The following is a 19545-nucleotide window of genomic DNA, read 5'->3' on the forward strand; positions in this document are numbered from 1 at the left end:
AGAGAGGAATGGGGGGGCCCCGTAGGGGGAGGGGCCAGGCGATGATGGACAAGGCCAGGACTGGCAGCGCAGGGCCGGGATCGGGGTCACGGCCGGGGCACTCACCGCTCTCCTGCTCGCTGCCCTTCTTGGCGGCGGCGGCGTTGCCCATCGCGGCGGCGGCGGCCGGGGCCGGTCCGGGAGCTGCGGCGCGGCGGGTGCTGGCGGCGGCCGGCGGCCCCGGAGCGCGCTGGGCGGCGGCGGCGGCGGCCCTCGGGCTGGCTGCGCTAGCTGCGGCGCCGCGACCCCCGCCCAGCCCCTGCTTCCCGCGTCTCTCCGCGCCCGCCCGCCCGGGAACCTCAGCCCAAGATCTCTGCTGCTGTCCGTGACGCCCCCGCAGCCCGCCGCTCATTGGCCTAGGCCGCCCTGACTGACGGCTCCGCGCCGCCGCCCATTGGCCCTCCCGCGACCTTCTCTCGCCGCTATAGGCTCTCAATCTCGTGACGTCACCGCGGACTCTCGGCCATTCACGCGCTCGTGAGGCCGCAGCTGGGCGGGCAGACGCGTCCGATTGGCCGAGGCGCTGGACTGGGCCCGGGGTCCGCCCCGCGAGGCCGCCGATTGGCGGAGGTGCCCTGTTCGACAAGCCCCCAGCAGAACGCTCAGTGTCAATCCGGGGGTGAGAGGGCGGGGCAGAGGCGCAGTCTGCGGGCCCGGGCCGGCGGGGCGGGGCGGCGGAGGCTGGCGGGCGGCCGCGCAGCACTCCGAGGCTCAGGAGGCGGCCCCGGCGGGCGCCCGGCCGGCCCCGCGCGCGCCGCAGTCCCCCGCCCCCGCTCAGTGCGGCAGCGGCTGTCGGCCAGCCGGGGTTGGCGCCGCGGCCTGCCCGGCGCAGCCGCTGACCACCTGCCAGCGGGGGAGGGGCGCGACCGGCGCGCGGGTCAGAGGTCGCCCGGCCGCCGCCGGCGTCATTCATAAGGCCTGGCGCTGGGCAGCCGTGGCCAGGCCTGCTTGGGGGCCAGGCCGCGGGGCCTCCTGGGTTTTCCCAGCCGCAGTCAGGAGGATGCCGGGCCCGGCGCAAGGAGTGGCTGGGAAGGGGCGCTCAATGTCCACCCCTTTGCTGGGTCCTAGCCCTGGGCTGCCAGTAGTAAGAGCTGGCACCCACTTAACGCTCCTTCGCACCACACTCCCATCGCGTAGGTGCTACCATCATCACTCCCATTGCACAGATGAGGAATCTGGGGTACAGCCAGGCAGATTCCCTGCTCCCATTCCCCGTCTGTATTTCCTGTCGGCAATGCAAAGGGAACCTGCCCCTTCCTTCGGGATCCTCTTTCAGTACACACTTAGCCGAGGACAGTCGGGGTTTCCCAACTGCGACATTACTGACAGTGGGGCTGGATCATTCTCTGCTGGGGGTGTCTTGCGCACCACTGGGTGTTGAGCAACATCCCCCGCCTGTACCCACTGGATGCCAGTAGCCCCTCCTCTTTTCCTGCTGGCTGTGGCAACCGCTGTCTCCTGACATTGGTGAATGTGCTCTGCGGGGCCGAACTGCTCCTGATTGAGAAGCACTTAAGAGAGGGTCAGGGGAGGGGAGAAGTCAGGTCACCCTGACACGGAAGGGCTAGCTGGGCTCAACTGCAAGCCGATCTGCTGCTTAGACTTGAACAGCCTACGCCCTCTCCAGCCGCTGTCTGCACCCATGTTCCCAGATCAACCATGGTTCCAGGGAGGGAGAGTCAGAGCCTTTCTGTGAATTACGCGAAAATGGCTGACCACTCGGCCTCTGGATGGTTACATGGTTAAGGTTTAGTAAAATTTAATAAAAGCATTGCTGTTTGTGTGTTGGGATCACGATGTTAATTTCTTCCTGTGGGTCAAGGGCAGTCTGAAAAATCACTGATTATAATCTATCTGCAGGACAGCTGGTTTGCTTAAATTTTGACAAAAACCTCTTCTGGAACCTCAGTCTGGAATACTGTAGAACCAATTAAGACTGGAGTAGGAAGCTGGGAAGAAGACATGGGACAGCCCACCCACTGGACAGGTCATGAGACCACTTCTGGGGGAGAGTGGACAAAGTTGCTTCAGTCCACACAAGACAAAAGCACAAACAATCATTCTAAACCAAGTGCTTTTAATTTTCAGACCAACCAAACATTTTTAATATAAAAACATTTTAATAATATACAAACAGCAATCACAACAGCATCCACATGGCAGCAAGGGGACCAGGGCACAGAGAGGGAGAGCAGGCTGGGGAGGGATGGTTTTCAGGGTCCCAGTTGCTTCCCTGGCTTGAAATCACCCTGGTCCTAGCAGAGAGAAGATTAAGGCTGCCAGAAGCAGAGGGTCCCTGACCCCGACCCAGAGACAGACTGCGCAGGCAGGCCCTCTGACACCATCTTCCAACTAGAAAAAGCCAGATCCATTTAGGAGATAACAGGAAGGTGGCTATGATTGACAGGAAAGGCAACATGGTTCCTCAGCATCCTGCTGATCACACCTCTGGGAGCAGAGTTTTCCAGGGGCTGCTGGATTGAAGAGGACCTAAGAATCTTCCTGGGAGCAGGACAGAAATGGGATCTAAGTCTACCTACTAACCAAGATTCCTGCCTGTGACACCAGAAAGCTGGAGTGGATCTGCTCAGTGAACGGGAAGAGAAAGGAATGACAGAACCTTTGGCTCAGCAGGACCAGAGCCTTGACGGGCACTGACCAAGAAAGCCTCTAGGCAGGCCAGGGAGGTCTGTCGGAAAGCTTTGGGTCAGTGGTACTCAGGGGTGCACAGTGGCACAATGGCCTTAGGTAGAATTTATGAAGACGAAAAGAACACAAGTCAGAAAGAATTTAGAACTGAAGTACCTGCTTCTTATAGGCCTGTACAAGAAAAGCGAGATCATCCTTCTGGCCAGGACTAGAGGAGTCCCGAGGCCTGTTCTTTCCTAGGGGCTGAGTTTGACAGACCTGGATGCAGCTGATGGCCCCCAAAGTCCTCTAGATGGGCCCTGCAGGACTTGCTGGGAGGCCTGGTTGCCCCTCCTGGTGTGCTGGGACACTGGGTTCCTGCAGTTAGATGCAGTCCATGGAGTTCTCAGGGAGGAGGCCAGGGATGCAGCCAGGGAGGCCCAGGCCCTTGATAGGAGTGCAGTTGAGTGGGAGGCTGCAGCCCAGGGAGGGGTCCTGGGTCTCTATGGCCTCCAGCCTGTCTGTGTTGTTGTCCCAGTTGATGTGGAAGCGGGTCACCCGGGGGTTCGAGGCCAAGATGTTCCGCTGGAGCTGGGGCAGAAAGAGGAACGTCAACCCTTGTTGACATGCCCTCTCCTTGCTCCCATAGAGCCAGGACACCCCCAATCACCCATCTGAAGCCCAGCAAGAGCAACCCACATATGGAACTCCAGAAAACACCTGTGCACCATGATTTAGGGCTAGGACCTATCTTTTTGTTTTTTTGAGACGGAGTTTCGCTTTTTTTGCCCAGGCTGGAGTGCAATGGTGTGATCTCGTCTCACTGCAACCTCCACCTTCCGGGTTCAAGCGATTCTCCTGCCTCAGCTTCCTATGTAGCTGGAACTACAGGTGCATGGCACCATGCCTGGCTCATTTTCTTATTTTTAGTAGAGACGGGCTTTCATGTTGGCCAGGCTGGTCTCGAACTCCTGACTTCAGGTGATCCGACAGCCTCGGTCTCCTAAAGTGCTGGGATTACAAAGTGTGAGCCACTGCACCTGGCCCAGGACCTATCTTTTTTTTTTAAGGGACAGTCTCTGTTAGCCAGGCCAGAATGCAATGGCATGATCTGAGCTCACTGCAGCTTCAAACTCCTGGGCTCAAGTGATCCTCCCACCTCAGCATCCAGAGTAGAGTACTCCACCCATGTCTCACTCATTTTCTGAGGTGGGGAGGGGGTAGGGACAGGGTCTCGTTATGTTGCCCAGGCAGGCCTATCTAATCTTAATTCTCTAAGACATGCCTTTGAGAAACAAAGGCCTTTTTCTCCTATTCTAACTCAGTACTGTAAGAACTGAACATTACTTGAAAACCTTAAGAAGTAACCTTGACTCCCAATTTGAATGGCTGAACTCCCCCCCAAGTATAAAGAATGGCCTTGTGGGAAGCAGGAAGTGGAAACAGGACCCACCTGGGAGAAATCTGGCTTCATGGGTGGGTTCTCACGCAGCTCGGGGTTGAGGTACTCGTTGTTGACATAGTAGCCCACTCGGATGAACTCCTGTCCGTGGTAGGTACAGGTGATGAGGACTACGGTCACACCCACGGCATCAGTCTCTGGGATGAGGGATGGGTTGGGGGCATCAGCCTAGGGGAGACACATCCTAGGCCTTAGCAGTGCCACAGCCATGCCTCTATGTCATTAGTAGAAACAAATTCCCAAGCAACATGTATTTACTGAGCAAAAAGTATGCTCTCTGCCCTCAGTTTTCTTTTTTTCAACCTCTGCCTCTCGGGTTCAAGCAATTCTGCCTCAGTGTCCCAGGTAGCTGGGACTACAGACGCACACCACCACACCCGGCTGACTTTTTTTTTTACATGGAGTTTTGCTCTGTTGCCCAGGCTGAAGTGCAATGGTGGGATCTCAGCTCACTGCAACCTCCACCTCACAGGTTCAAGCGATTCTGCTGCCTCAGCCTCCTGAGAAGTTGAGATTACAGGCGCCTACCACCACGCCTGGCTAATTTTTGTAGTTTCAGTAGAGTTGGGGTTTCGCCATATTGGTCAGGCTGGTCTTGAACTCCTGACCTCAAGTGATCCACCCATCTTGGACTCCCAAAGTGTTGGGATTACAGGCATGAGCCACCGCCCCCAGCCTTTTTTTTTTTTTTTTTTTTTTTTTTGTTACGGAGTCTTGCTCTCTCTCTCCCAGTCTGGAGTGCAGTGGCATGATCTTGGCTCACTGCAAGCTCTGCCTCCAGGGTTTACGCCATTCTCCTGCCTCAGCCTCCCAAGTAGCTGGGACTACAGGCGCCCGCCACCACACCCAGCTAATTATTTTGTATTTTTTAGTACAGACGGTGTTTCACCGTGTTAGCCAGGATGGTCTCCATCTCCTGACTTCATGATCCGCCCGCCTCGGCCTCCCCAAGTGCTGGGATTACAGGCGTGAGCCACCGTGCCCAGCCTACACCCAGCTAATTGTTTTTATTTTTTCTAGAGATGGGGGTCTTGCTATGTGGCCAGGCTGGTCTGGAACTCCTGGCCTTAAGCAATCCTCCTGCCTCTGCCTCCCAAAGTGCTGGAAGCCACCACACCCAGCCAGAATCTACATTTGACAACTCAGGCAGGGTGCTGCATGAGAGCCACTTAGGAGTTACGGTCTATCCTCATTCATTATTCATGGGGTCCATATGTGCAAGTTCACCTACCTGCTACATTTATTTGTAACCCCAAGATGAATACCTGCGGTGCTTCCACGGTCACTTGCAGACATGCACAGAACAGGGAAAAGCTAGAGTTACCTACCACGCCTGTTCCTACCTGAGGTCAAACAAGGCAACGCTCTGTCTTTTGGTCTCAGTTCTTACTGTGAATGAGCATCCTTTCCTCAGCCTACTTAGTGCTACCTTTTTTCCATGTTTTGTGCTTTTTGTTGGTGAGTTTGCTGTCTATGATGGCACCCAAAGGTAGTGCTGAAGTGCAGTGTAGGGTGCAAAAAAGGCCTTATGGAAAAAATGTGTATTAGAGAAGCTTCATTCAGGAGAGTTACAGTGCTGTTGGCTGTGAATTCAACATAAATGAACCACAGTATATATTAAATAAGGTGTCTTTTTTTTCTTTTTTTTTGAGATAAGTCTCTCGCTATATCACACAGGCTGGAGTGTACCGGTGTGATCTCAGCTCACTGCAATCTCCACCTCCCGGGTTCAAGCGATTCTCCCACCACACCTGGCTAATTTCTGTATTTTTAGTATAGATACGGTTTCACCATGTTGGCCAGGCTGGTCTCGAACCCCTGACCTCAGGCGATCCACCCACCTCAGCCTCTCAAAGTGCTGGGATTATAGGTGTGTGCCACCATACCCGGCCTGGTGTCTTTCAACAGCAACACACATACAAGTTTACGTATTGACTGGCTGACGAAAACGTGACTTCCAACAATCTAAGCTTGTATTTACCCTGGGGCAATGGTTCAGTACTCACTAAATCAGTGTTCGCGGCAACTTTATAGAACATAACTCTTGTGAATAACGAGAATTGACTGTAAATCAGTGGCAGCTTTGACACAGAGGTGGGGGAAGGGAGGGCCTGAGAGCCTCTGAGAGGTCAGATAGTTCCTGACAGTAGAACTAGGATTTGAACCTGAACTTTAAAATTTTTTTTTAATTGATTGATTGACACAGGGTCTCAACTCTTTTCTTTTTTTTTTTTTTTGAGACAGAGTCTCACTGTATTACCCAGGCTGGAGTGCAACGGTGTGGTCTTGGCTCACTGTAGCTTCCACCTCCCAGGTTCAAGTGATCCTCCCATTTCAGCCTCCCAAGTGGCTGAGACTACAGGCGTACACCACTATGCTCTGCTGATTTTTAAGTTTTTTGTAGAGCTGGGGTCTCACTATATTGCCCAGGCTGGTCTCAAACTCCTGGCCTCAAGCAGTCCTGCCACCTTGGCCTCCCAAAGTGCTGGGATTACAGGTGTGAGCCACTGTACCCGGCCTCTGTTTTTTTAATACTTGTTTTTTCCTTTTTTTAGAGACAGGGTCTCACTGTGTTGTCTAGGCTGGAGTGCAGTGGCTCAATCATAGTTCACTGCAGGCTCGGACTCCTGGGCTCAAGCAATCCTCTCACCTCAGCCCCTGGAGTAGCTGGGTCTATAGGCGTGAGCCTCTGTGCCCAGCTGAACTTGAACTTTTGATTCCTGAAGCACTCTGTGGGATTTCAGGTAAAAGAAGATGTTTCTAGGAGTCAAGAGCTAAAGGCCTAAGGCCTCATCTTTCTTACCTGAAAGACAAACATGTGTCTCCCTGCTGGTACAGGGCCCACCAGCACCGAGTCTAGGATCTGATCAAACTCCTCACTCTCAGCGGAGCCAACATAAATGATCTTCCACTCCAGGTCTGCAAAGACATAGGAGGGTTAATGAATTGAAATAGCTCAACAGCAACAAGGCAGGGAAAGGCTCTTGTATTCATTTTTCTTTTTTTTTTCTTTTTTTTTTTTTTTGAGACGGAGTCTCGCTCTGTCACCCAGGCTGGAGTGCAGTGGCCGGATCTCAGCTCACTGCAAGCTCCGCCTCCCGGGTTCACGACATTCTCCTGCCTCAGCCTCCAGAGTAGCTGGGACTACAGGCGCCTGCCACCTCGCCCGGCTAAGTTTTTGTATTTTTAGTAGAGACGGGGTTTCACTGTGTTAGCCAGGATGGTCTCGATCTCCTGACCTCGTGATCCGCCCGTCTCGGCCTCCCAAAGTGCTGGGATTACAGGCTTGAGCCACCGCGCTCGGCCTCATTTTTCTTTTTTGAGATGGAGTCTCATTCTGTCATCCAGGCTAGAGTACAGTGATGCGATCTCGACTCACTGCAACCTCCGCCTCCCAGATTCAAGTGATTCTTGTACCTCGGCCTCCCGAGTGGCTGGGATTATAGGTGCCTACTGCCACACCTAGCTAATTTTTTTTTTCTTTTTTGAGATGGAATTTCACTCGTCACCCAGGCTGCAGTGCAATGGTGTGATCTCGGCTCACTACAATCTCTGCCTCCCAGGTTCAAGTGATTCTCCTGTCTCAGCCTCCCGAGTAGCTGTGATTATAGGCGCCTGCCACCATGCCTGGCTAATTTTTGTATTTTTAGTGAGAGGGTTTCACCATGTTGGTCAGGCTGGTTTAGAACTCCTGACCTCAGGTGATCCACCCGCCTTGGCCTCCCAAAATGCTGGGATGACAAGTGTGAGCCACTGTACCCGGCTTTTTTTTGTATTTTTAGTAGAGATGGGGTTTCACCATGTTGGCCAAGCTGGTATCCAACTCCTGACTTCAAGTGATCTGCCTGCCTCAGCCTTCCAAAGTGGTGGGATTACAGGTGTGAGCCACTGCGCCCAGCCACATCTTGTATTTTATTTTTACTATTTTTCAAGGCAGTCTCCCTCTGTTGCCCAGGCTGGAGTGCAGTGGTATGTTCATGGCTCACTGCAGCCTCAACCTCCTGGGCTCAAGCGATCCTCCTGCCTCGGACTCCCACCATGTTGGGAATACAGGTGTGGGCTGCTGTGCCCAGCCTTGTGGTAATTTTAAACAGAACCTTAAATATATTAGAAGATTCTTATTCCATCCATCTGACACTTAGTGCCAGGCAGTGCAGTCCTGAATGCTGAGGTGGGCACGAAGCTCTACCTCCATTAGGGAATTCTGTTTTGTAAGCCTAGCTATGACAGATGACCTTGACTGTACCTCTGGGGAAACCTGGGCCTCTCAAGGCCTGAGCGTGAACTGTATGGCAGAGGCTGAATTAAGAGCCACATGACACAGACGTGCTGAGAAAGGAATGGCAGGGGGTTGGGTCATTTCAGGGCCCTGCCCACTGGGTGCTGGGATAGGAAGCAGCATCCTCTTTCACACACAGGGACTGGTGCCACTCAACGAAGTAGATCCCTCGACAACTGGGGCAGGGCGGCAGATTCCAATCTGGCAGGAGAGCCAGCCCGCAGGAGGGGGAAGGTGAGGCTGCTTAGGGAGCCAGCCACCCTGGTCTTCCAGATCTAGCACTAAGTCATGCCTACTTAGAGACATTTGGGCGACTCAGTCAGCAAATGCGGCATCCCGGGGTGATCCTCTGAACACTTTTTTTTTTTTTTTGAGACGGAGTTTCGCTCTTGTTGCCCAGGCTGGAGTGCAGTGGCACGATCTCGGCTCACTGCAACCTCTGCCTCCCAGATTCCAAGTGATTCTCCTGCCTCAGCCTCCCAAGTAGCTAGGATTACAGGCGCCAGCATTTTTTGTGTTTTTAGTAGAGATGGGGTTTCACCATGTTGGCCAGGTTGGTCTCGAACTCCTGACCTCAGGTGATCCAGCCACCTCAGCCTCCCAAAGTGCTGAGATTACAGGTGTGAGCCACCGCGCCCAGCCTCAAACCCTAACTCTTGCACCCCATCCAGCAGGAGGGCCCCATCCCCTGAGTATGCTCCATCAAGATGAAAGGCAAGTGCTTATGGAGCGCCTGGCTGTCAGCTGTGAATCACAGGGAATTCCGGAGACCATGGCCTCTTGCAGGAGGTCCAAGTGTATCAGGGGCAAGGTCATGCTGGTACAGGGAGGCTTGGCAAGAGGCTCGAAACTTATTTTCGGCTCTTTAGAAATTACACAACCCTTCAGCTCTAGCAGCTGGGGGAAGTTTCACAAGTTGCGATTTTCACAGGAAGCAAACTCTCTCAGAAGCTCCCTATTCCTTGGTCCAGTGTCCCACAAAAGCATCCAACTTTGGAAGCACACTGCTGCTGGGTCATGACTACAGAAGCTTGTCACCTGAGTCCCAAGCCCTTCTTTGATGCACTGGCTGCCCGTCCCTTTGTGGTTTCACTCAGGAACCCTACAGCAGGTCTGTAGGATATGGGTGACCACTGAACTCTTGGGTGTTTCGTCGAACTAGCCTCTTATTATTTGCAGGGAGGAAGTTGACTTTTTCCCCCTAGAGATGGGGTCCCGGTCTGTCACCCAGGCTGCAGTGCAGTGGCGCAATCATAGCTCACTATAGCCACGAATTCCTGCGCTCAAGTGATTCTCCTGCCTTAGCCTCCCAAGTAGCTGGAAACACAGGCTTGTGCCACACACCCAGGTAATTTTTCTTTTTTTTTTTTTTGAGACGGAGTCTCGCTCTGTCGCCCAGGCTGGAGCGCAGTGGCACGATCGCAGCTCACTGCAAGCTCCGCCTCCCAGGTTCACGCCATTCTCCTGCCTCAGCCTCCTGAGTAGCTGGGACTACAGGCGCCCGCCACCTCGCCCGGCTAGTTCTTTTTTTTTTTTTTTTTGTATTTTTTAGTAGAGACGGGGTTTCACTGGGTTAGCCAGGATGGTCTCGATCTCCTGACCTCGTGATCCGCCCATCTCGGCCTCCCAAAGTGCTGGGATTACAGGTTTGAGCCACCACGCCCGGACATAATTTTTCAATTGTTTTTAGAGATGTCTTGCTTGGTTGCCCAGCCTGGTCTCAAGCAATCCTCCCGCCTTGGCCTCCCAAAGTATGGGAATTTGTCTGAGCCATCATGCCCAGCCTGTTGATTTATTTTTGTTACAAGTAGTGACACAATTAGAATCAAGTTTTGGGGGAAGACAGAAAAGCAAGCCAGCCCTGCTCTCTCCTTTCTAAAGCAGTTGTTATCATTCTGGTATATTTCCTTCAGCTCTTTCCTCTCATAGCCGGTAGAGTGCTGTATGGGTGCATTTAATTCATGTCCTGGGAAGGTAGATGAAAAAGACTAAAGTGTATCCACGAGCACATGTTGTTGTCCAGCTGAGGTCAATATTAATTGGCAAAACCTAAACAAAGAGCATGTGGAAACTCACTGAAGGAAAAGGGCCCCTGCAACCGGGCGCGGTGGCTCACGCCTATAATCCCAGCACTTTGGGAGGCTGAGGTGGGTGGATCACTTGAGGTCAGGAGTTCAAGACCAGCCTGGCCAACATGGCGGAACCATGTCTCTACTAAAAGTACAAAAAACTAGCCGGGCATGGTGGCGGGCGCCTGTAGTCCCAGCTACTCCAGAGGCTGAGGCAGGAGAATGGCGTGAACCTGGGAGGCGGAGTTTGCAGTGAGCAGAGACCGCGCGCCACTGCACTCCAGCCTGGGTGACAGAGCCAGACTCCATCTCAAAAAAAAAAAAAAAAAAAAAAAAAAAAAAAAAAAGGAAAAGAAAAGAAATGAGCCTCTGCAACATAGAGAGACATTGACTCTACTAAAAATCAACAAAATTAGCTGGGTGTGGTGGCGCACGCCAGTGGTCCCAGCTACGTTGGAGGCTGAGGTTGGAGGATCACTTGAACCTAGGAGTTCAAGGCTGCAGTGAGCCACGATCGAGCTACTGCACCCCAGACTGGGCGACAGAGACCCTATCTCAAAGGAAAAAAAAAGAAAAAGAAAAGATGTACTGTGTTGACTGTCAGGCACATGGGCTGAAATGGCTTTCAACCAGGGTCAGAAAGAAACTGGAGAATTAACTGAGGGCTGTAGAGAAATACTGATGCAAGAGTGATAGAAGCTGGTTGGGCACGGTGGCTCACACCTGTAATCCTAGCACTTTGGGAGGCCGAGGCAGGCGTTTTGCCTGAGCTCAGGAGTTCGAGACCAACATGGGCAACATGATGAAACCCATCTCCACTAAAAAATATAAAAAATTAGCTGGGCATGGTGGTGGGCACCTGTAATTCCAGCTACTCAGGAGGTTGAGGCATAAGAACTGCCTGAACCCAGGAGGTGGGAGAGGTTGCAGTGAGCCGAGATCATGCCACTGCACTCCAGCCTGGGCAACAGAGCGAGACTCTGTCTCAAAAAAAAAAAAAAAGAAGGAAGGAAGGAAAGAAAGGAAGAAAAAAGTTATAGGGCCAGGCGTGGTGGATCACGCCTGTAATCTTAGCGCTTTGGGAGGCTGAGGCGGGTGGATTGCTTGAGCTCAGAAGTTCGAGCCCAGCCTGGGCAACACAGTGATACAAAAAATACAAAAAATTAGCCAGGCGTGGCGGCACGCGCCTGTAGTCCCAGCTACTCAGGAGGCTGAGGCAGGAGAATTGCTTGAACCTAGGAGGCAGAGGTTGCAGTGAGCTGAGATCACGCCACTGTACTCCAGCCTGGGCAACACAGTGAGACTCCATCTCTACTAAAAATATAAAAAGTTAGCTGGGTGTGGTGGTGTGCACCTGTAATTCTAATTTTTGTATTTTTAGTACAGACGGGGTTGCACCATGTTAGCCAGGCTGGTCTCGAACTCCTGACCTCAGGTGATCCACCTGCCTTGGCCTCCCAACGTGCTGGGATTACAGGCGTAAGCCACCATGCCTGGCCAAGAATCATCTTACATTTGCTGAAATGGCCAGGCATGGTGAGGTGCACCTGTGGTTCCAGCTACTTAGGAAGCTGAGGTGGGAGGATTGCTTAAGCCCAGGAGTTCAAGTCCAGTCTGGACAACATAGTGACACCCTATCTCTCTTTTTTTTTTTTTTGAGACGGAGTCTCGCTCTGTCGCCCAAGCTGGAGTGCAGTGGCTCGATCTCGGCTCACTGCAACCTCCGCCTCCCGGGTGCACGCCATTCTCCTGCCTCAGCCTCCCGCGTAGCTGGGACTACAGGAGCCCGCCACCATGCCTGGCTAATTTTTTGTATTTTTAGTAGAGACGGGGTTTCACTGTGTTAGCTGGGATGGTCTCGATCTCTTGACCTCGTGATCCTCCTGCCTCAGCCTCCCAAAGTGCTGGGATTACAGGCATGAGCCACTGTGCCCGGCCAACACCCTATCTCTTTTTTTTTTTTTTTTTTTTTTTGAGACGGAGTCTCGCTCTGTCACCCAGGCTGGAGTGCAGTGGCCGGATCTCAGCTCACTGCAAGCTCCGCCTCCCGGGTTCACGCCATTCTCCTGCCTCAGCCTCCGGAGTAGCTGGGACTACAGGCGCCCGCCACCTCGCCCGGCTAGTGTTTTGTATTTTTTAGTAGAGACGGGGTTTCACCATGTTAACCAGGATGGTCTCGATCTCCTGACCTCGTGATCCGCCCGTCTCGGCCTCCCAAAGTGCTGGGATTACAGGCTTGAGCCACCGCGCCCGGCCCACCCTATCTCTTTTAAAAAAAAGAAAAAAAAATCGGGCTGCAGTGTTGTAAGTAGCGACATATGTGTATGATTGCATTTCTGAATATAATCTTTCTTTAGAATTATACATGGGACACAAATCACCAACACAGCACGAACTCATAGCTACTGTGTACAGGACACAGCTGTACACATGAGGTGTGTATCTAACCTTCTGAGCAATGTCAAGGCAACTCAACTGTGTTCCATGTTATCTCTCTGCGCTAACTTCACAAGCTAGTCCCTGTACAAGACATACCTCCACTGTGTGTGTGTATGTATGTGTGTGTGTACATATATATATAAATGATAAGACTAAAGACACGTACATGATTACTGTAGCTGAACTAGCTAAAGAGTCTGCTTCCTGCTTTTTTGTTTTTGTTGTTGTTTGAGACAGTCTTACTCTGTCACCCAGGCTGGAGTGCAATGGCGCAATCTGGGCTCACTGCAATTTCCACCTCCCGGGTTCAAGCGGTTCTCCTGCCTCAGCCTCCTAAGTAGCTGGGATTACAGGCGCCTACCACCCTTCCCAGGTAACTTTTGTATTTTTAGTAGAGGCAGGTTTTCACCACATTGGCCAGGCTGGGCTCAAACTCCTGACCTCAGATGATCCGCCTGCCTTGATCTCCCAAAATGCTGGGATCACAGGCGTGAGCCACTGTGCCTGGCCTGTTGTTGTTTTTTGAGACAGAGTCTTGCTCTGTCACCCAGGCTGGAGTGCAGTGGCACAACCTCAGCTCACTGCAACCTCTGCCTCCCAGGTTCAAGCAATTCTTCTGCCTCAGCCTCCCGAGTAGCTGAGATTATAGGCACCCGCCACCAAGCCTGGCTAACTTTTATATTTTTAGTAGAGATGGGGTTTCACCATGTTGGCTGGGCTGGTCTTGAACTTCTGACCTCAGGTGATCCACCTGCCTTGGTCTCCCAGAATGCTGGGATTATAGGCGTGAGCCACCGTGCCCAGCCTGTTTTTTTTTTTTTTTTTTTGCCTTTGTTCATAATCAAAGATCAGTCCTGCTGCCATAACAGCTTTGTTAGTTCTGGGTCAGAACATCTGGCTTCTATGACTTACTCAACCAGTGTCTGTTGAATTTCTCAGCTAAACATGGAAGCATCTATTTCCAGATGTGGAAGATAAAAGTACAAAGGGGGCTTGAGGCCCTTGAGAAATAGGAGTCACTCAACTGGGGCTTAGGAGTTAGGGTGGTTTTTTTTTTGTTTTTGGGTTTTTTTTTTTTTTTTTTTGAGATGGGGTCTTACTCTCTCACCCAGGCTGGAGTACAGTGGTGCAACCATGGCTTACGGCTTACTGCAGCCTTGACCTCCTGGGCTCATACAATCCTCCCATTTCAGCCTCCTGAGTAGCTGGGACCACAGGCACATGCAACCAAGTCCCATTAATTTTTTGATGTTTCTGTAGAGACAAGGTTTTGCTATGTTACCCAGGCTGGCCTAAAACTCCTGGGCTCAAGAGAGCCTTCTTCCTTAGCCTCCCAAAGTGCTGGGATTACAGGAATGAGCCACCTCGCACAGCTGGATTGGGGGTTTTGTCAAGATTTTCAGTTGACACTGCTGAGAGTGAGCCAGATTCTCTTTTTCATGGAGAGGAGGCCAGAAAGAGGCAGAAAGCAAGCTGGCAGATCAGTCACAGAGAGCCCTAGGACTGGAAGAGCCAGGATTTCTCACTTGAGTTTCTTGAAGGAAAAGCTTTATCATCCGGGTGCAATTAACAATAGCATTCCCTGGCCGCGTGCTTGTGATTCAAAGTGTAATCCCAGCACTTTGGGAGGCTGAGGCGGGCAGATCACTTTCGGTCAGGTTTGAGATCAACCTGGCCAACATGGTGAAACCTCATCTCTACTAAAAATACAAAAATTAGCCGGGCATGGTGGCTCAAGCTTGTAATCCCAGCTACTTGGGAGACTGAGACCACAGAATCGCTTGAACTCAAGAGGTGGAGATTGCAGTGAGCTGAGATCGCGCCACTGTACTCTAGCCTGGGTGACAGAGTGAAACTCCATTTCAAAAAATAAATAAAATAAAATAATAATAATAATAATAGCATTCCCCTTCACTGTGTTTTGAGTATCCTGATTAGGCAATAAATTGTGTGGTCATTCCTATCTATGCTCCACCTCTGAAATAGGGAATCCTTCTTCCTTTCTTTCCCTGGATCGGAGCAAAGATAAAGAACTTAGATTCAAAACTTCAGTGCCAATATTTCTACAAACTGGCTGGGTGACCCTGGATAAATCACTCCATTTCTATTAAAAGATGACCAGCAGAGGCTGGGCACGGTGGCTCATACCTGTAATCCCAGCATTTTGGGGGGCTGAGGCGGGCAGATCACCTGAGGTCAGGAGTTCGAGACCAGCCTGGCTAACATGGTGAAACCGCATCTCTACCAAAAACACAAAAATTAGCTGGGCGTCATAGCAGGCACCTGTAATCCCAGCTACTCGGGAGGCTGAGGCAGGAGAATTGCTTGAACCCGGGAGGCGGAGGTTGCGCCACTGCACTCCAGCCTGGGGGACGAGAGTGAGACTTCGTCTCCAAAAAAACAAAAAAAGGAGCAGCAGGTTGAATTTAGCCTTTCTGCCTCTAATTCTATAAATAAGTAAAGTCACAGGGCAGGGGTTTCCTAGGAGAAGTACCAGATAATGACCACACAACCATTTTTAAATGCAAGGAACACAAACAGGCTGATTGAAACCTGATCTCCTGCCGCCTGGGAGCTGGGAATCCCTCAACCTATTACTTCCTTCCATTTCCTCCTGGCTTTTAAATTAAATCTTATTCCACAGTGTCATTCTACACTTTATTTATTTATTTACACGCTGCCCTGTTCCAGAAAGGATTTAACGCGGCTTATTCTATAGTTAGCCACAAGTAGACTGCTTAATTTAAAAAGGAGCAAGACAGACCAGGGAGAGAGAGACCCACTGGCCTACCCGAAGCACATCCACATCTCACTCTATCAGCCCCAAGCTAGTCCAGGTGACCAGCTTTGAGGGCCAAACATCCACCTGCCCCCGAAAGGCACTAGTTAGCACATCCTGGCTTCACAGGCCCCCAGATCGCTACCTCCTCGGCTACTGCCTTTTCTCTTTTAACCACCAAGTAGAAAAATGGCCTAATGGAGTACTTCTTTCTGAAAGCAGGACTTGCATTTTAGTGGTGCCAAGGCTCCCTGGGTGACCTTAGATTTTGGGATTTGTACAGGCCTTGACTTGAAAGGTCTTTTGCGCTTTGTGGCTCCTGTCTTCTCATCTGTGAGATGAGAGCCATGTCCACCTTTAAGTCACACAGATTAACAAGTACATCTGCAGAAGCACCTTGGAAAAGATGTACAGGAGGCTGTGACCTCCGGGCTCCAGCTGACTGTTTGAAGCTGGAGCCTGTCACAGCTCAGCCCAACCCACTCACCCTCCAGACTAGGTCAGACCATCAAAAGCAATGGAAGCTTGGCACTGATTATCCAGCTATATTAAAAAAAAAAAGAAAAAAAAAAAAGACCGGGCGCGGTGGCTCACGCCTGTAATCCCAGCACTTTGGGAAACCAAGGCGGGTGGATCACTTGAGATCAGGACTTCGAGACCAGCCTGGCTAATGTGGTGAAACCCTGCCTCCAACTAAAAATACTAAAATTAACCGGGCATGGTGACAGGTGCCGGTAGTCCCAGCTACTCGGGAGGCTGAGGCAGGAGAATTGCTGGAACCCGGGAGGCGGAGGTTGCAGTGAGCCGAGATCGTGCCACTGCATTTCAGCCTGGGCAACAGAGCAAGAGTCTGTCTCAAAAAAAAAAAAAAAAAAAGAAAAAGGAAAAAAAGAAGAAAGAAAAAGCGAGGGAAGAACTGCTGTAGTAACTCAGTTGGAAACGGGTGGGCAAACCTGGAGAAGCAGCTAATACCTGCCTGGCTATGCCAGCCCTCAGATCGCAGTGTGTTTATCCAAGTCCACAGAAGAGGGTGGGGAAGGGGAGCTGGAGAGACCAAGTTCCCCTCAAAGACGGTAGCATCCTTTCCCAGGGGGAGCTCAAGCATAGCAGGGGTTGGGCCCCAACGAAGGAGGAACCAGGTTCCAGGGTATGTGCAATGGCAGAAAAGCAACAGCAACTGGTGCGGGTGGGGTTGTTGAAATATTGGCAGGTTGGGGAGGGGATTGGTGGGAGACAAATGGGAAGATGGGGGCGAGGGCGGTCCTGAAAAGGGGTTGAGGGGTTTTCACAGCGAAAAACGGTTACTGGTGGGGAGCGTCTTCACGGTGAGGAGGGAAAGGAGCTTGCGTGAGAGATCTCCATAGGGAAAATGGCAGATGGCTGGGATTTCCCCCGGGGAAAATGGGAAGGGGCTGGACATTCGGAGTCTCCAGAGGGAAAATGGGAGGTGTGAGTATCTCACTAAAGAGGGAATAAGTGGGCAAAAATGGGTGGGTGGCTAAAGCGCGGGTCTTGCCACAGGGAAATCACGGTGGCTGAAGATCTCCGTGGCTTAAGAAATGGAGGCCAAGAAGATCTCTCCATGAAAACGGGTACCTAGGAAGACCTCCAGATTAAAAAGATGGATGAGGTTTCCCACGCGGGAAGTGGGGCTTGACTGGGGTTAATCTTTATGGGGAGGTCGGGGCGGGCAGTGGGGGAAGAGGTAACGGGGAGGTCCGAGTTAGCTAGCTGGGGGTCTCCACCCGGGAGGTCAAGGCGGGCAGTGGGAGAGGAGGTCACGGGGAGGTCCGAGTTGGCTGATGGCGGGGAGTCTCCACCCGGAGATCCGGATTGGCGGAAAGGGGACGAGGGGTTTCATGGGGGAGATCAAGTTGGCCATGGGAGCGCTTCTCCAAGGGGAGGCCGGGGTCGGCCCGGGGGTGGGGGTCCCCGCACGGGCCCAGCCTCACCGTCCGCCAGGGCTTCACTGCACTCGAAGCTGATCTCGAACCGGAAGGGGCTGTGGAAAGGGCTCGGGTTCTCCAGGACCGCCACGTTCAGCACCGACACCTTGGCCATCGCCTCGCCTCGCCTCGCCTCGCCTCGCCGCGCCGCGCCGCGCCGCAGCAGGGGCAGGGGCAGGGGCAGGGGCTGTGGCTGTGGCTGTGGCGGAGGCCGCGCCTGGGTCCGGTGAGTGGGGGGGCGTCAGTGGGGTACGGCAGACCAAGTCCACTCCCGCCTCTTCTCTCCGCGGACTGAAGTGCGCACCTAAACCGCGGACCGCCTTCAAATAGCCGGCCTCCGCCCTCTGGCCAATCACCGCCAACGCTCCCCTGGCGGCGCGCGCACCCCCTCAGCCAATCCTGGAGCGCCAGTCGGCGCGCGCCCAGACTCCCCGGACCAATCAGCGGAGCTCCCTCTCCGCGGCGTGTGAGGAGGGCGAAACCATCTCCAGGCTTCTTAGCGTGTCCGCTGGGAACCAATCCCCAGCGTCTCCGACTCGGATGTCAACGGCGGGAGTGGACGGAGTCAGAGCGCCGGACTCCTTCTGCCCAATCCTGAGGGTTCCCGCACCGGCGTAGCCCGCCCCTCGCCTCGCTTTTCCGGGAGCTGCATCCCGCACCGCGCAGCGCCGCCAACCGCCGAGCGGTGGCGCGCGGCGCTCGCTAAAGAAGGCGGGAAGGGCGGTGCTCGCACCCTCAGTGATTGGCAGGAGGGAGTGGGGCGGAGATAAAGAGGGTTTTCTGAGAGTTGATTGGCTGGATTGGTAATGGTGCCGGGAGCAGAAGGAGGCTCAGCTGGGGATTCGCTGGAGAGAAGCGGAAGTCGAGCGCCGCCGCGGTGCTGGCGAGTGTGAAAAAAGAGGAGGAGGGTTGCGCCCTCAGCGTCTGTCAACAGGTGAGCGTAGTCTGGAGCTTTTCTGAGTGGCTCCTGACCCTTAAGGTCCAGCGGCCCTGGAGTCCGTTGTGAACGTTGCGAACGTTCGGAGTGGCGGTCACGCGGCGCCCTGGGACCTCGGGAGTCCAGCCCGGTTCGGATCCCGCTTTCGCCCACGAGGGGTTCGAATCCCGCTCTCGCCCCCGAGGGGTTTGGATCCCGCTCTCGCCCCCTCAAGGGCTCTTGGAAGGTTTCAAGCATACGGTACTGAAAATGGGAGTTTCAGTTCGGGGGCAGACCAGTGTTCGAGTCCGGGCTCTGCTACTCAGCTCCTGAGGCAGCGTCTCTCCATTCAACGGGGGCAGTGGCAATTCCCTGACATGATTCATGACCGCACAATACATCCGGAAACTTCTCTCCGCCGCATCCCGTCGCCCCCGGCCTGGGAGACTCCAGGTCGCAGAGTCTCTGCCCCCACGGGCGATCAGCTCTACCCAGTGGAAAAATAATGCCAGCCGCGCACCTAATTTTACATTTTTTGGAAACCACTTTTTTTTTCTTTGAGACGGAATCTCGCTCTGTCACCCAGGCTGGAGTGCAATAGCGCGATCTCGGCTCACTGCAACCTCCACCTCCCGGGTTCAAGCGATTCTCCTGCCTCAGCCTCCTGAGTATCTGGGATTACAGGTGACCACCACCACAACCAGCTAAATTTTTTTCTGTATTTTTAGTAGAGACCGGGTTTCACCTTGTTGGCCAGGCTGGTCTCAAACGCCTGATCTCAAGTGATCCGCCCGCCTTGATCTTCCAGAGTGCTGGGTTTACAGGCATGAGCCACTGTACCCAGCCATATCTTTTTTTTTTTAATTTAAGATTTACTTTTTTTTTTTTTTTTTTTTTGAGACGGAGTCTCGCTCTGTCGCCCGGGCTGGAGTGCAGTGGCCGGATCTCAGCTCACTGCAAGTTCCGCCTCCCGGGTTTACGCCATTCT

General features: G+C 53.0%; 2 protein-coding genes across 3 annotated transcripts in view; both read right to left on the bottom strand.

Moving 5' to 3' along the window:
- PRKACA (protein kinase cAMP-activated catalytic subunit alpha) overlaps positions 1-1055 on the bottom strand; it is a 28512-nt gene extending 27457 nt beyond the window's left edge. The window contains exon 1 of one of the 2 annotated variants that reach the window (XR_012428460.1): positions 106-1055. Coding sequence is in view for 1 of the 2 variants with exons in the window: in XM_005588234.4 (XP_005588291.1) it covers positions 106-151 (46 nt within the window). In the remaining variant the exon portion in view is untranslated. The remainder of the gene's footprint in view (positions 1-105) is intronic. The other variant, XM_005588234.4, reaches the window with a different exon arrangement.
- A 1044-nt stretch (positions 1056-2099) lies between these two features.
- On the bottom strand, positions 2100-17941 carry ASF1B (anti-silencing function 1B histone chaperone). Its single transcript, XM_005588233.5, has 4 exons — positions 17648-17941; positions 6933-7048; positions 4121-4297; positions 2100-3258 (listed from the first exon to the last, which is right to left on the bottom strand). The coding sequence occupies exons 1-4, from the start codon at positions 17754-17756 to the stop codon at positions 3052-3054; spliced, it is 609 nt and encodes a 202-aa protein (XP_005588290.1). The 5' UTR covers positions 17757-17941; the 3' UTR covers positions 2100-3051.
- Between the last annotated feature and the right edge of the window lie 1604 nt (positions 17942-19545).

Source organism: Macaca fascicularis, chromosome 19, assembly GCF_037993035.2.
Source record: "Macaca fascicularis isolate 582-1 chromosome 19, T2T-MFA8v1.1".
NCBI lineage: Eukaryota > Metazoa > Chordata > Mammalia > Primates > Cercopithecidae > Macaca > Macaca fascicularis.

Coding starts and splice junctions, on each gene's coding strand:
- ASF1B (XM_005588233.5), bottom strand. CDS start 17,756: ATGGCCAAGGTGTCGGTGCTGAACGTGGCGGTCCTGGAGAACCCGAGC. Junction 4,298..6,932: donor GACACATGTTTGTCTTTCAG/GTAAGAAAGATG, acceptor TGTCTCCCCTAG/GCTGATGCCCCCAACCCATC. Junction 3,259..4,120: donor TGAAGCCAGATTTCTCCCAG/GTGGGTCCTGTT, acceptor TTTCTGCCCCAG/CTCCAGCGGAACATCTTGGC.